Here is a 15812-nt window from a genome sequence, read left to right as displayed (position 1 = left end):
GGCAGCACCTCTGGAGAGAAGGAATGGGTGATAGTTATAAGGAGAAATTGGAGAATCTAGCTCTGTTTGCCTTGGAGTGAAGGAGGCTGAAGGATGAGGACTGAGGTATATACAATTATAAGAGGCCCAGATAAAATAGATAGAATCTTTTTCCCATGGCAGGGATATTCAAAAAAGAGCAATGAAGGTTTATGCTTAGAGAGGAGGGAGTATTAAAAGGAATCTGAGGGAAAAGTGTTTTACACTGTGAGACATTGTTTTCTGGTTCAAATTATAAGAGACATAGCTAAAGTAGATAGAATCTGTCCCCATGGTCGAGATATTAAAAAAATGAGAGATTAAGTTTAAGGTGAGAGGAAGGAATTTTAAACAGGACCTATGGGAGAAGTATTTTTCACTGAGATAGATTGTTATCAGTAAAGAGCTGCCAGAGGTGGTGTTAGAGTCAGATACAAACACTACCTTTAAGTGACATTTAGACAGATACTTAAATAGGCAAGTCATAGAGGGATATGGTCTTAATGCGGGCAAAAGCAATTAGAGTAGATGAGCAAAGGGTCAGCATGGACAAGGTGGGCTGAAGGGCCCATTTTGGTGCTGTACCATTCTGTGGCTCTACAGCTTGCCAGTGATTTTCTTTTCCTCTCTACAGTGGGTTACCCCACCACAATCTCTGAAAATGTTATCTTTGGTTTGTTTGAGGTTTACGTCTTGAATGATGCACTGCGTTTTAACATCTGCTGAACAAAATCTCCAGCCCGGAATTATTATATTTTGTTAATGGATTGGGATTCCCTCAGCTAAAATACATTTAAAAATGATTTAGTTCTTACTTTTTTAGAAATGTTACGACATTTCAGTTGTTACATTTATCTCATCTGATGTTATAATCTTCGCACTCTGTTAAATGTTTGAAGTCTTGGATATTAGTTACACCGCCGGAGATCTCCTTCCACTTAATGTAGCGGCCGATTTTTATATCGTTCAAGAAATTAACCCTCTAGCCACTAAATGGACAGCATGGTTAAGGGGAATGTATTCTATATGCAAGCAAGCTCACCATCAGAGACTTCCAAGCTTTTTCACAGATAAGTCTTCAAAAACACAGTCTATTGCTTAATAAATTCTTTATTGTTGATGATAACAATAAGATACATCCAAATTTCTTCTGACTCGTTACTATAATTGTCATCGAACTCCAGCTTATTGCTTTAAACATTTAGAAAACTCCTTGTGTCTCCATTACACTTCGCATGGTCGAAGGGTAAACCTTTTCCATGCTGGTTCCAAACTAAACTTAAAAACTACGCTTCTGCGCACGATACATAGCTCCAAACACGCCCTAAAATACGTCATAAATCCCACTCGCAATATAACGGGTAGTCTAAAATTTAAAGACACATGCCATCATTAATGACATGCAAAACAAGCCAAATGGCCACCACAATGGATAAGAAGGATGACAAACGGTCTTTTTACAAGGTAAGGGAGGGTAAAACTAGAGGGCAATAGTTTATGGTGAGAGGAGAAAGATTTAAAGAAGGCCTGATGTAGCAATGTTACAAAATTTTGAGATTTAAAAAATCAAGTCTGCAATTTATCCCATCAGATAAAGCATAACAATAAGTTTAATTTGACACCTAATTCACTTTCATATCTCAAGTAATAAAAAAGATATGGCCATTTTCATACTCGGAAATTAGCATCTTGTTCCCTATTGATTTTCTATGGACATAACAAAAAAGCTGTGATCGAGGACAGTCAAAAGCCCATAACCTTCTTAAAAATTAAGAGAACTGAATGAAATTTTCAGTTATCATAGATTGAACCATTCTGAAACAAATATAAAATAATCTTACTTGGAGGACCTGAAATTAAAGCATATAATTAGTTAGTTACCCAATTGTAGCTAATTTCAAACTTCAATTACTAGATCTAAACATCTATCCATTTCTTAATAAATGATTAACATTTTTAAATAGCCTAAGTGTCCAAATAATATTCACAAATAATTCACGATAAAACATGATTTTTAAATCTCATTTACATTAATTTATAGGCCAAATGGAAGGAATTTAGTGTTCAATTGCTGTAAATTAAAGTCAATTAAAATCGGCTTTCTAGTGGGTTCCCGTGGAACGCGCTGGTTTAGAACGTTCACATTGCAGTGGATTTGTGCCCTCAAATGCCCAGAAAAATACTGCGGGATATAAAGAGCCCAAAATGAACTATTCGCTATAGAAAACTTTATTGACAGGGTTCTTAAGAAGCCCAATGTAAAAATAAGGTACATACCTTTAATTGTTTGCTTTATAAAACCCTGGGGCTGCGAGAGGTCGCGGGTTTGGAGAGTGATTTTTAAACTACTATAACTATTATACAAGGCCATAAAAACTAATAATACCTTTTGCGACGGGGTCTTTCAGCGATTTTCCGTTAATGATTTACTAGGCTGAACATTTTCGATTGCAACAGCCTAGTAAAAATCGCGTTTTAAACCCGCCCCCTCTAAACAGCTCCAAAATCACACACGGGGCTGGGACAGATTCTCAACCACGATTCAGGTAGGTTTTGTAACATACCTACCTGATGTGCAAGATTTTCGCACAGTGGGTGGAGGGATAGAAATGGTAGAGGTGGGTAAAATTACACCATTGAAAAGACAACTGTACAGGTTCATGCTTAAGAAAGATTTAGAGGGATATGGATCAAATTCAGACCGATGGGACTAGCTCAGGAAGATACCTTTGTTGACATGGCCAAGTTGAGCCAAAGGGGCCTGCTTCTGTGCTGAATGACTCTTTAATTCAATGAAGACTTTAACTCACGAACCAGTTTAGACTTTAGAGATACAGCGTGGAAGCAGGACCTTCGGCACACCGAATCCGTGCCGACCAGTGATCACCCCGTATACTAGTTCTATTCTACACACTTCTAGGGTCAATTTACAACTTACAGAAACCAATTAACCTACAAACCTGTATGTTTTTGTATGTAACCTTTATGTGTGGGAGTAAACTGGAACACCCGGAGAAATCCCACGTGGTCATAGGGAGACCATACAAACTCCGGACAGGCAGCATCTGTCATCAGGTTGAAACACGGGTCTCTGGCGCTGTAAGGCAGCAACTCTACCGCTGCGCCACTGTGCGCAATTCTTATGACCCAGAATTGGGTCCCCATTCCAAGTGCAGTTTGTTGGAGAATAGCTCCAGCAAGCATATGGCCCCAACAGAATGTTACTCAAGAACCATTTCCTGCTCTCTCTCCCCACGATTCATTTGGCCACAAGTGAAGCTGTGAGCAGCCGTCACTCACGCACACCATGCCATCCATTCACATTATCTGCTGCACATGTCCCATCCTCCAGTAACGCTGGTGTGGAACAGGAGTGGGTTAAATGTCAATCTCCAGGAAGCCGGAGCCAGAGGGAGAGTCACTGTGGCCATTGAATCTGGTGGTGGTGTTAAGAATACTGCAGTAGCTAAAATGTCTGCATGTTTTTGTAAGGCATCAGTTTTTTTTTAGCGCAGTGTTAGAGGCACAGTTTAACTAGAAACATATTTATACCATGGCTTTTTGTAACCACATTGAAGGTAATCCATGTGTCTCAGTGTTCACAGATAATAAAGCATCAAGGAATCGTAAAAATATCTGGTGTAAAATTCTCCTGCTGACAGTGCGTTATTGAAATTCATGCAAGTAAATGTTCGAGGATAATAAATTAAGTTCTGCTTCTGCCCATAAATGAAAGTCCAATTAATGTAGTAATGATCAGTCAATGCATTATTCTGCAGCCATTTCAGATATGTACGTTTTTAATTTCATACCTCATAAAAATCTACCACCAGAAATAGTGGATTTTGATGATTCAGATAATCGTCTAATGTATTTAATTTATTTGCTGTGGAAATCAAATTTCAGGCATAGCTGGCAAGATTGGATCTGGGAAATGTCCAATCGTGAATATTTAATTCTGTCCTGGGAATGTCCCAAAAACTAAAATCTGTATTGTGCCTGAACCAGGGCTCTTTCAGGGCGTGGATATGTTCCCAGGATCTTTGAAACGTGATCCGTTCACAGAACTGTAAATCATCCACGCACACATGCAAAGCCACAGCAAACGCATCTTCCCAACACTGTGTAGAAATGGTGCCAGGTTCGGGGACTTAACTAGCAAAAAATGAGTGATGACCACCGTTAGTTTAGTTGAGCTTAGAGACACAGCGTGGAAACACCCATCAGCCCACCATGTCCGCGCCGACCAGCGATCCCTGCATATTAACACTATCCTACACACACCAGGGACAATTTTACATTTATACTAACCCAATGAACCTACAAACCTGTACGTCTTTGGAGTGTGGGAGGAAAAACTGAAGATCTCGGAGAAAACCCGCGCAGGTCACGGGGGGGAAAGTACAAACTCCGTCCAGACAGCACCCGTAGTCAGGATCGAACCCGCGTCTCTGGCACTGTAAGGCAGCAGCTCTCCCGTTATGCCACCGTGCCACCCCAACCTATCAGTTAGGATAGACTAGTGACACGGAGAAATGCTTGAGTGGCCAACAATCTTTCTGTATCTGCCTAGCCCTGTTCTCCAACTCAATATTGATTATAATATTAAAGAGGTTTCAGACTACAAGACCACCTCCAGAGAACACATTGAGTATTTGAGTACAGAAGGAGAGGTGTCATGCTCCATTTCCACAGGTTGTAGTGAGACCGTTTCCAAACGATCACATACCCTGTTCTCCATCCCGCAAGTTACTTGTGGTGGAGGGATCCCAGCAAAGTTTCACCGGGTGGATTCCTGGGATTGTGTGTTTGTTTTACGATGGGATATTCAGCAGACTAGGCCCACACTGCCTTAACCTTGGAAGAATGCGAGGCGATCACAGTAAAACATTAAGAAGAATTAAGGGACTTGACATCTAGATGCAGTGTTGACGGTTCCTCTGAGATGGACAGCATCAGGGGTCACAGTCTCAAAGTAAGGGGCCAACTACTAGGGAAACAGATTCCTTCGCCCAGATGAGGCTGAATCACCGGAGGTGTTGATTAGAGAAAATTGTGGAGGTTCATTCACTGACTGTACACAAGATAGGGATCAATACATTGTTAGATATGGAGGGAATATAGGGATATGATGCTTTGCCTAAAAGTTTGTCACAGCCTTGGTAAAAGCCAGAGCAATTACAAAGTGTCATGTGGCTTGCTCATGCTTCTATTTCTTATACTATTTCGTATAATGGATGTGGAGAGGATGTTTACACTAGCGGGAGACTCTAGGACAAGAGGTCATAGCCTCAAAATTAAATGCCGTTCCTTTAGGAAGGAGATAAGGAGGAGATTTAATCAGAGGGTTATGAATCTGTGGAATTCTTTGCCAAGAAGGCTGAGGAGGACATCAATGGATATTTTTTAGGCAGAGATAGATAGATTCTTGATTAGTATGGGTGTCAGGGGTTATGGAGAGAAGGAGGAAGAGATAGATCAGCCATGATTGAATGGCGGAGTAGACTTGATGGGCCAAATGGTTTAATTCTGCTTCTTTCACTCATGACCTTAATATGTTCTTGGAAGTTAGATATTGATAGCAAAGGACCAGTAATCCTGGCTCTCACATAGTTGTAGTGTATATGAGAAGGGGGTTAAAGTAAAAAGTACATTTCATGCTTATCTCTGCAAATCGTTCTCCCCACGGAAGAAATGACGAGTGGTGGTCTGAAATGATACAAGAAATAATGGCCCTGCAGAGGCTCATTCAAATTATTGGCTGGCCTTCAACCCTGTGGTTACCTTTTGATCCTGCAAATTAAATTGTAAAGCAACAGGCAATCTAAGCCGACCAATTAAATTTAACGTGCAGTCGTTCAATCAGAAATTTGAACATAGATGCTTTATCTTACGAAGCATCTTCAGTGGATTAGTAGGCTTGCCAGGCGGCAATTAAACTAAAGGAGTCTTTGTGAATATTTAAACTGCATTTGCCTTCACTGTCATTATCTTAGTATTTCGCTAAAGGAAAAAATATCAAAACATATTTGAAACACAAGGGCTTTTAATTAAAATTAGGGCAGCACAGCAGCGCAATTGGTAGTGCAGCTGCCTCACAACGCCAGAGACCCGATTCAATCCTGACTTCGGGTGCTGTCTGTGTGGAGTTTGCATATTCGCCCTGTAACCGCGTGGGCTTCCTCCGGGTGCTCTGGTCTCCTCCCACATCCCAAAGACGTGTGGATTTGTAGGTTAATTGTCCTCTCTAAATTGGATCAAGTAGGGATAACATGGAACTAGTGTGAATGGAGAGATTGATGGTCGGTGTGGGCTTGGTGTATGTATGTCTGAAACTAAACTAAACTAAATACGATAATGGTAAAATGGTTCTGGGCTTTACGTAACACATCTGCACATAAGCTCATGTACACACACACACGCGCACACACACAAAAACAAACACACACACACACACACACACACACACACACACACACACACACACACACACACACACCCTTACACACAACAAACACACACACACACACACACACACACAATACACACACACACACACACACACACACACACACACACACACACACACACACACACACACACACACAAAAAAACACACACACACACACACACACAATAACAAACACCCCCTCACACACTTACACACACAATACCAAACACGGCCACACAATAACAAATACACACACACACCCTTTAACACAATACACACACGGACACGCACGCGCACACACACCGTTGAAGGGCAAAATTCCAGAGCAGGAACTAATGAAAATAACGGGTCAAACCTTCAGCGTAACACTGATAGCTCTCAAACCCTCACACCTCAGAGAAGCTTGGACATCTGCAAAAACAATGGACTGTCTGCCGCAGGCCAACCACTGAGCCCAGCAGCAGAACACAAACAGAGGCATTATCACAATTAGTTTCAATATTTGTATTTTTGGACAGGAGACACAGTTTCAGCAAAATGCATTATCTCAGCCATTTGCTCAGCTGCAGTGACAACGTTCTGCATCTGACGTGGTAAGTGATCCATGTTTCTCCTTAACTCCGCAGTGATTGATGCGCCAAGCCAAGTGGACGTGAACAAGGTCACCGATACCACTGCCCACATCACCTGGCTCAACCCAGCTGCACAGATTGAGGGCATCAGCCTGTTCTACGGGACTCCAGGCAGCGAGAAGGCAGCCGTCAACCTTCCTGACACCGAGACCACCTACTCCATCGCCGAGCTGCACCCTGACACTGAGTATGAAGTGTCGCTGGTTTCCAGGCGTGGACCTATGAGAAGTGTTCCTGCTGGCAGTACCTTCACAACAGGCAAGTCCGAACTGTTAAAGTAATGAGCTCACTTATAACAATTATTTACAAAAATGTATAGAAAGTGACCCAATCTGAAGAAGGTTCAGCCTTTGACAGCACTGCGCCTCTACTCACTGGAGTTTAGAAGGTTGAGGGGGGACCTCATTGAAACGTACAGAACAATGAAATGAACAATGAAGGGCCTGCCCCACTTGGTGATTTTTTTCAGCGACTGCCAGCATCATTGAATGGCGTATCAGGTCACCGAAATATTTGCGGCGGTGATGCGGGGTGATGACGTATGCGCGCGGTGTTTTTTCAAGTGTCGCAACATTTTTTTTGTCGCCGATGGATTTTGAAATGGTCAAAATCTTTTGGCGAAACTGATATGACGCCGGCAGTCGCCGACAATATTGCCAAGTGGGACAGGCCCTTTAGATAGAGTGTATGTGGAAAGGATGTTTCCACTGGTGGGAGAGTCCAGGACCACAGGTCACAGCCTCAGAATTAAAGGGCACTCTCCTACAAAGGAGGTGAGAAGGAACTTCTTTAGTCAGAGGGTAGTTAATCTGTGGAACTCATTGCCACGGATGACTGTGGAGGCCAAGTCAGTGGATATTTTTAAGGTAGAGATGGACAAATTCTTGGTTAGAACGGGTGTGAAGGGTTATGTGGAGAAGGCAGGAAATTGGGAAGCAGAGATCAGTCATGATTGAGTAGCGGAGTAGACTCGATGGGCGGAATGGCCTAATTCGACTCTTATAAGTTACTTGTGAACTCGTGAAACATCACCCATTCCTTCTATCCAGAGATGCTGCCTGTTCCTCCAGCATTTTGCATCTATCGACCATATTATGTAAGTTTCAAGGTAGCAGTGGAAGAGTATATGGTTTGCCCTCAAGTTGAGATCCTAAATTGTGAGAAGGTTTTAATTCAATGGTGTTCAAGAGGACTAGGGTGAAAAAGATTGGGAGCAGATGTTTGCAGGTAAGAGGACATCAGACAAGTGAAAGCCTTTTAAAGGAAAGTTCAGAGTTTAGGGAACAGCGTGTTCTAGAAAGAGAGAAGTCCAAGGCTGAAAAGCATAGATAGAACATTGGATGACAAGTTTATTTAATGTATATTAGGGTATTAGGAGCAAATGGGTAGCCTGGGAAAGAGGAGCTCCCTGAGCAATCAAGAGTGTCATCCTCATTGGCAATTACTCGAAGCTGAGTATGATTGTCCGGAATAAGTTGGATGATCACAGTCTTTTCCCCAGGGAGAAGGTCTAAAACAAGCGGGCCAAGGGTTATGACGAGTAGGGTAAGATTTAATGGGGAGCTGAGGGGCATGTTTTTCACATAGAAGGTGGGAGGTATTGGAACAAGCTGCCAAATGTGCTAGAGGCAGGTACAATTATCACATTTAAAAGACATTCAGACAGGTTTAATGGATAGGAAAGGTGCAGCGGTATGTGGGCCAAACGCGGACAAATAGGATTACTAGGGAGCTAGGGACACAAAAAACTGGAGTAACTCAGCGGGTCAGGCAGCACCTCTGGAGAAAAGGAATAGGTGATGTTTTGGGTCGAGTCCCTGAAGAAAGGTTCCGACTTGAAACGTCACCTGTTTCTTTTCTCCAGAGATGCTGCCTGACCCGCTTAGTTACTCCAGCTTTTTACGTTTATCTTCGGTGTAAGCCAGCATCTGCAGTTCCGTCCTACACGAGGGACCTTGGTCAGCATGGACGAGCTGGGTCTATTTTCATGCTGTACAACTCTGTAACATGTCCTGCAGCTTATGCTTACTTTCCACGTGGCTTCTGTGTTTAATGCACAGGTGGTTCCTGGCATTCTTTTCATCTGAGACAGCGTCTGTGCATGTCCTTGTTAATCCAGGGTAAAGGGAGTCAAATCGCCAGGTTATTTGAATTGTGCTCGTCTGTTTTGGAATAGCTTACAGATGTTTATCCCTCTGCACTGGAACTCGCAGTGCTGAAATGTGTAGGAAGGAACTGCAGATGCTGGTTTCTACCGAAGATAGGCGTAAAATACTCAGCGGTTCAGGCAGCCTCTCTGGTGAAAAATAATAGGTGGTGTTTGGGGTTGGAACCCTTCTTCAGACTCTTCGTCAACTATTCTTTTTCTCCAGAGATGCTGCCTGAGCCGCTGAGTTATGCCCCTGTCCCACTTAGGAAACCTGAACGGAAACCTCTGGAGACTTTGCGCCCCACCCAAGGTTTCCGTGCGGTTCCCGGAGGTTGCAGGTGGTTGCCGGAGGTTGCAGGTAGTGGAAGCAGGTAGGGAGACTGACAAAAACCTCCGGGAACCGCACGGAAACCTTGGGTGGGGCGCAAAGTCTCCTGAGGTTTCCGTTCAGGTTTCCTAAGTGGGACATAGAAACATAGAAATTAGGTGCAGGAGTAGGCCATTCGGCCCTTCGAGCTTGCACCGCCTTTCAATATGATCATGGCTGATCATCCAACTCAGTATCCCGTACCTGCCTTCTCTCCATACCCCCTGATCCCCTTAGCCACAGGGGCCACATCTAACTCCCTCTTAAATATAGCCAATGAACTGGCCTCAACTACCCTCTGTGGCAGAGAGTTCCAGAGATTCACCACTCTCTGTGTGAAAAAAGTTCTTCTCATCTCGGTTTTAAAGGATTTCCCCCTTATCCTTAAGCTGTGACCCCTTGTCCTGGACTTCCCTAACATCGGGAACAATCTTCCTGCATCTAGCCTGTCCAACCCCTTAAGAACACAGGGGCGTTACTCCAGCACTTTGTGTCTGTTGTTAGACTGCTGAAATCCTGGTTCGGTTTCACCTTAATGCAATAAATCTTTAAAAATAGATGATCATTCACTCGTAAAAGATCAAGCTAAATTCCATCTCCAACAGGCACCAACTGATGAATTCTGTACTGATAATGATCTTAACTCTTCTCGGGACAATCTTAGCCATTGTGCTGCTGGTGACATAACATGAAATGCAAACAACATGAAATAGAGTCATAAGAGTGATACAGTGTGGAAACAGGCCCTTCGGCCCAATTTATCCACATCAGCCAACATGTCACAGTTACACCTGACCCACCTGCCCACATTTGGACCATTTCCCTCCAAACCTGTCCTATCCATGTACCTGTCTAAATGTTTCTTAAATGTTGGGATAGTCCCTGCCTCAACTACTTCCTCGGACAGCTTGTTCCCTACACCCACCATTCTTTGTGTTAAAAATTTACCCCTCAGATTCCTATTAAATCTTTTTCCCTTCACCTTAAACCTATGTCCTCTAGTCCGCGATTCACCTACTCTAGCCAAGAAACTCTGAATCTGCCCGATCTATTTCTCTCATGATCTTATACAACTCTGTAAGATCACCCTTCACCCTCCTGCGCTCCAAGGAATAGAGTCCCAAACTATTCAACCTCTCCCTATAGCTCAGACCCTCTAATCTTGGCAACATCCTTGGAAATTATCTCTGTACCCATTCCAACTTGACATCATCTTTCCTATAACACGGTGCCCAGAACTGAACGCAAAACTCTTAATGTGACCTCACCAAATGTTGAGATATCAATAGGTCTGAAGAAGGGTCCTGACCCAAAATGTCACCAATCCATTCCGTCCACGGATGCTGCCTGATCCACTGAGATACTCCATCCTTTTGCGTTTGCTCTTCCGCAGTCCCTTTTGTCTCCATTTATTGGGAGGTTAATATATGTCTGCAAATGCCATTCTCATCACTTAAGGGGTGGTTCAAATAACGCAGCGAGCATATGATAATTGTGAGGTTTTTCAACAACAAAAGGGAGCATATTAGCATAACATTATCTTGGGCACAATTATGGGATAAACACAGCTGTGAGATGGAAATAGATGAATTAGAACCTATTATACATTTTCATGGGTGTTCTTGTTACCCCTGCACAGAGAAGTAAGTATTTTGTTAGATGAAATATGATTCATGCATTTAATCTACTTTGAGTTGGATATAAAACTTCTATAGCTCAGAAATGACATCCCTTGGGGAGTTGTTAACTGCACTGTATTGCATTCCCCGTCCAAGGTTTTAACCCCATTGAGGTCAATGCAGCTGAATTTGAGTCTGTTGGCACTACTGTATAGAATGCTTAGTTTAACCACCATTGGATCAACCCCTGGGCAATGGCATGTGAGTAAAGATATTGAAATATGGCTTGGCTTCCATCGACGTATTCGAGGACTATCTATACCCTGGTTATATTCTCTTCTACCTTCTCCCATTTGGCAGAAGCTTGAAATCATGTTCCACCAGATTCAGGAAATAAGCTAGGATGCAGTCCTGATCTTCCAACCTACTTCATTGTAGACGTTGCACTTTCTCTGTAACTGCAGCACTATAACGCAGCAAAAGTATTTTCTGCACTCTGGTATTTTTCTCTTTGCACTACCTATTGTACTTATGAATTTCATAATGATTTCACACAATGAACTCCATTGTGGAATTGATGGCCACAGAAGGCTGTGGAAGCAAGTCAATGGAAATTTTTAAGGTGGAGATTGATAGGTTCTTGATTTCTAAAGGGCCTGTCCCACTTTCACAACCTAATTCACAACCTTTTTTACTCGTGGACATTTTTCATCAGTCGAGAAAAAATGCCCTGACCTACTTGTCAATTACTTCCCAGAGGCAATTCGGACTGTAAACGCCTATCTCACCAGGGACTAACTCTACAGAACGTTTTTCCTTCTATTATTTATTATGTAAAAGAATATGTGTGTTATGATTGTGTTTATAATTTGTTTGGTTGTTTTGTTGTTTGTCTTTTGCACAAAAGTCCGCGAGCATTGCCACTTTCATTTCACTGCACATCTCGTATGTGTATGTGACAAATAAACTTGACTTGACTTGACTTGATGCCACGAGTACCCATGACTAGCATCACAGCTTGTTATGACCTACCTGCGACCTCCTACGACCTCATGACGACTATACTGCGAGTATGTCAAGGGCAAACTCGGCAGAGGTCGTGAAAGTAGGACAGGCCTTTAATGGTGTCCAGAGTCATGGGGAGAAGGCAAGAGAACGAGGTTGAGAGGGAAAGATAGATCAGCCAGGATTGAATGGCGGTGTAGACTTTATGGGCCGAATGGCCTAATTCTGCTCCTACAACTTATGAACTTACGTATGGCTTTAATTGTACTCGTGTACATTAGGATTTGATGGGATAGCACGCAACCAAAGTTTCTCACTGTATCTCGGTACACGTGGCAATAATAAACCAAATCCAAATCTCTCAACAATTCTTCCATCCTTGCTCTTTTTACATCTAGACCTTGATGCTCCGAAACATCTCCGAAACATATCTCAGACAGAGGACAGCATCACCCTGGAGTGGGAGAACACCAAAGCTGCTGCCAGAGAATACAAGGTGAAGTTTTCACCCCTGGCAGGAGGTGTGCACATGGAAACCACTGTCCAGAGAAGTACCGAACCAACCACCATGGTTAAGATTTTTGGTAAGAAGTTCACGGCAATGCATTGTGTGTGAAACTGCTGTCAAACTCAATACTGCAATTGATTGCTTTTGCATTTATTAGCTTGCATTAAATAGAAACATCCCGGTTAATCTTCTCCAGGGATAGAATCTACTCAATAACTCCAGGAAACTGCCGATTGCAACCTGACAATACAGCCTATCCTAACCTTTGCTTTAAAAAAATATTGATTTGCTATTTGCCTTTGATTTTTGTGAGGCTGGCGGTTTGTAAGAATTCTTTCCAGAATCCTTTGGGATAAAATACATTTTTCCTCTCACCACAACATGAACTGAAGGCAAATCAACAGCATTGTTCTACATTGGACCTGTTTTTATTTCCTTGGTGCCACGTTGTTCAAATTTAACCAAAAGGTCCTGTGTGTATCCACTGCTTGAGAGACGTGGCAATGTTTAGATTTCCCCCAAATGATGCTAGTACCTCTCACACCAATGAAGATAGGCACACACACCCTGGATGCTACGTCAGTTGCTGGGCAGTGTTCCCAAAAGATGTCCAAGTCAATTTCTGATGCTGGGATTTGAACTCTCCCATCACCAAGTCAATTGTTTGGGAATTCAACCACTGAACCACTCCACTGGGCAGCATGGTAGCTCATAGTTAGTGCTGCTACCTCACAGCTCCAGCGACCCAGGTTCAATCCTGACCTGGGGTGCTAACAGTGTGGAGTTCAACCCTGTGACCATGCGAGTTTCCCCCAGGTGCTCCAGTTTCCTCCTACCTCGCAAAGAGTTGCTGGCTACTGTAAATCACCCCTAGCGTAGGGGATGACAGGAGAATGGGGAGTTCAGTGGACATGTGAGATAGGGAGGGGGTAACAAAAAACTAAGGGGAATCGGATTGTTGTGACAGAGACTGTTTGGCCCAATGGCTTCTTTCAATGTCCTATGGAAAAATATAAAATATGCCACCATGCCCCCTACCATGCGTTTGTCCTGAATAAGTCAAATTAAAAATAAAATTTGTCGGGTTAAAATCTGAATTTTAAAAATCTTAAACACTGGTTTGTGCATCAAGGGACTTGTCTCCATTGTGTTGTATTTCATTGCGAGCAATAACCTCCAATGTTAGTGCTGCACATAATGATCGATTAAATGTGAACATTTTTAATTTTCAGATCTGCTGCCAGGTACAGAATATGGTTTTGGAGTTAGTGCCATTAAAGACAACAGAGAGAGTGCCCCCTCTACCATTAATGTGGCGACAGGTAAGAAGACACTGGTGACCAACGATATATAAATTAAGATAATTGGACTTTTCATTGTAACGCAGTTGATGTTGTTAGACTAATTAATGCAGCTAGTCATTGATCCTAGCAGGACTGCTCAATGTTCTTGATTAGTACAGGTGTCGGAGGTTATGGGGAGAAGGCAGGAGAATGGGGTTCGGAGGGAGAGATAGATCAGCCGTGATTGAATGGCAGAGTAGACATAGAAAGCATCGAAAATAGGTGCAGGAGGAGGCCATTTGGCCCTTCGAGCCAGCACCGCCATTCATTGTGATCATGGCTGACCAAGATGATGTGTAATTCTACTCCTATCACTTATGACCTAATGACCTTATGTTTTGCAAACCTGCCTCATGATAGAAATACATTTTAGATTGTTGACATTGGCTCAGCAGAAGTGACAATTATCAGGAAGCAACCTTAGAGGGAAAGGCCTTCAATAGGGGTCTTAGCACCTGAGAACTAGCCATACACATTTATCTTTGGGACCTCCACGTGAGCAGATTGGGCATTTAGCTGTCCGCTTGCTAAACTAGTGAAGGAAGAAATCTGAAGGAGGGTCTTGACCCAAAATTTCAGCCATTCCTTTTCTCCAGAGATGCTGCCTGACCTGCTGAGTTACTCCAAAAAAAATTGTGTATATCTTCCCTTGTCTAATTTGTGCCTGAAACATAGGAACAACACACATCAAGTGGGCAGAAAGACAAGCAAAACTATCTTTTTATTGATCTAAGAGTTCCTGCATTGTTGAATAACTCTGAAATATTCATAATTTACCTAATTCATGTCTGTAAGTTTTCTCACCTCTTTACTAATCCTCTTCAAAATAGATCATTTCATTGCCTTTGTTTCTCTAACAATAACAACACCAACCTTCTTAATGTCCTTTCACAATGTAGATTGCCAAAACTCCCAAATCACTTTGACTCGTTGCTTTTGGACCTTGTGGAGGGTAAAACATCCTTCACGGACATTACCAGGTCATATTCTCCTGTGGATACCCCAGTTAGATGAGGTATCAATCACTGCACAAAGCAGGATCAGGAGGCAATGGCCATCACCTCTAGATATCAGCTACTACAAGTAAATATGAAAACCTTTACGTCTGACCTCCGAGATATTCCAATGGAGGTATATAAAAGAAGTATGTAACATCATGGGGGGCAGTGACATAGGGCGGTGGAGGCAGGTTCTCTGGATGCTTTCAAGAGAGAGCTAGATAGGGCTCTTAAAAATAGCGGAGTCGGGGAATATGGGGAGAAGGCAGGAACGGGGTACTGATTGGGAATGATCAGCCTTGATCACATTGAATGGTGGTGCTGGCTCGAAGGGCCGAATGGCCTACTCCTGCACCTATTGTCTATTGTCTATTGACAGGGTAGATGGTCTGAGTCTTTTTCCCACTGTGAAAATGTCAAATACTACCAGGGCACAGTTTTAAGATGAGATGAGGGAAACTTTAAAGGAAATGATCGAGGCAAGTTTTTTACACAGGGAGAGTAGTGCATGCATAATGCATTGTCAAGGGAGGGGATAGTGACGTTTAAGAGGCATTTAGACAGACGCATGATCAGGCCAGGAACAGGGGGATAGAGACAATGAGGCAGGTGGGCTTTGTTAGATTGGCCTCATGACAACACATACATGGTGGGCCTGCTCCTTTGCTCTATGATAGTCCTCCATCATCTCCGTTCCATGAGGTCAGTGGAAACTGCCAATG

General features: G+C 42.9%; 1 protein-coding gene across 12 annotated transcripts in view; it reads left to right on the top strand.

Moving 5' to 3' along the window:
• Positions 1 to 15812, top strand: part of tncb (tenascin Cb) — a 119937-nt gene that overhangs the window by 51804 nt on the left and 52321 nt on the right. For all 12 annotated transcript variants that reach the window (XM_055659962.1, XM_055659961.1, XM_055659964.1 and 9 more), the window contains 3 exons: positions 7096 to 7359; positions 12640 to 12825; positions 13982 to 14071. In XM_055659962.1, coding sequence (XP_055515937.1) covers positions 7096 to 7359; positions 12640 to 12825; positions 13982 to 14071 — 540 coding nt within the window. The remainder of the gene's footprint in view (positions 1 to 7095; positions 7360 to 12639; positions 12826 to 13981; positions 14072 to 15812) is intronic.

This window comes from Leucoraja erinacea, chromosome 31 (assembly GCF_028641065.1).
Source record: "Leucoraja erinacea ecotype New England chromosome 31, Leri_hhj_1, whole genome shotgun sequence".
NCBI lineage: Eukaryota > Metazoa > Chordata > Chondrichthyes > Rajiformes > Rajidae > Leucoraja > Leucoraja erinaceus.
Note: the sequence above shows the minus strand (reverse complement) of the source record. Positions and strands in the feature narration are given on the sequence as shown.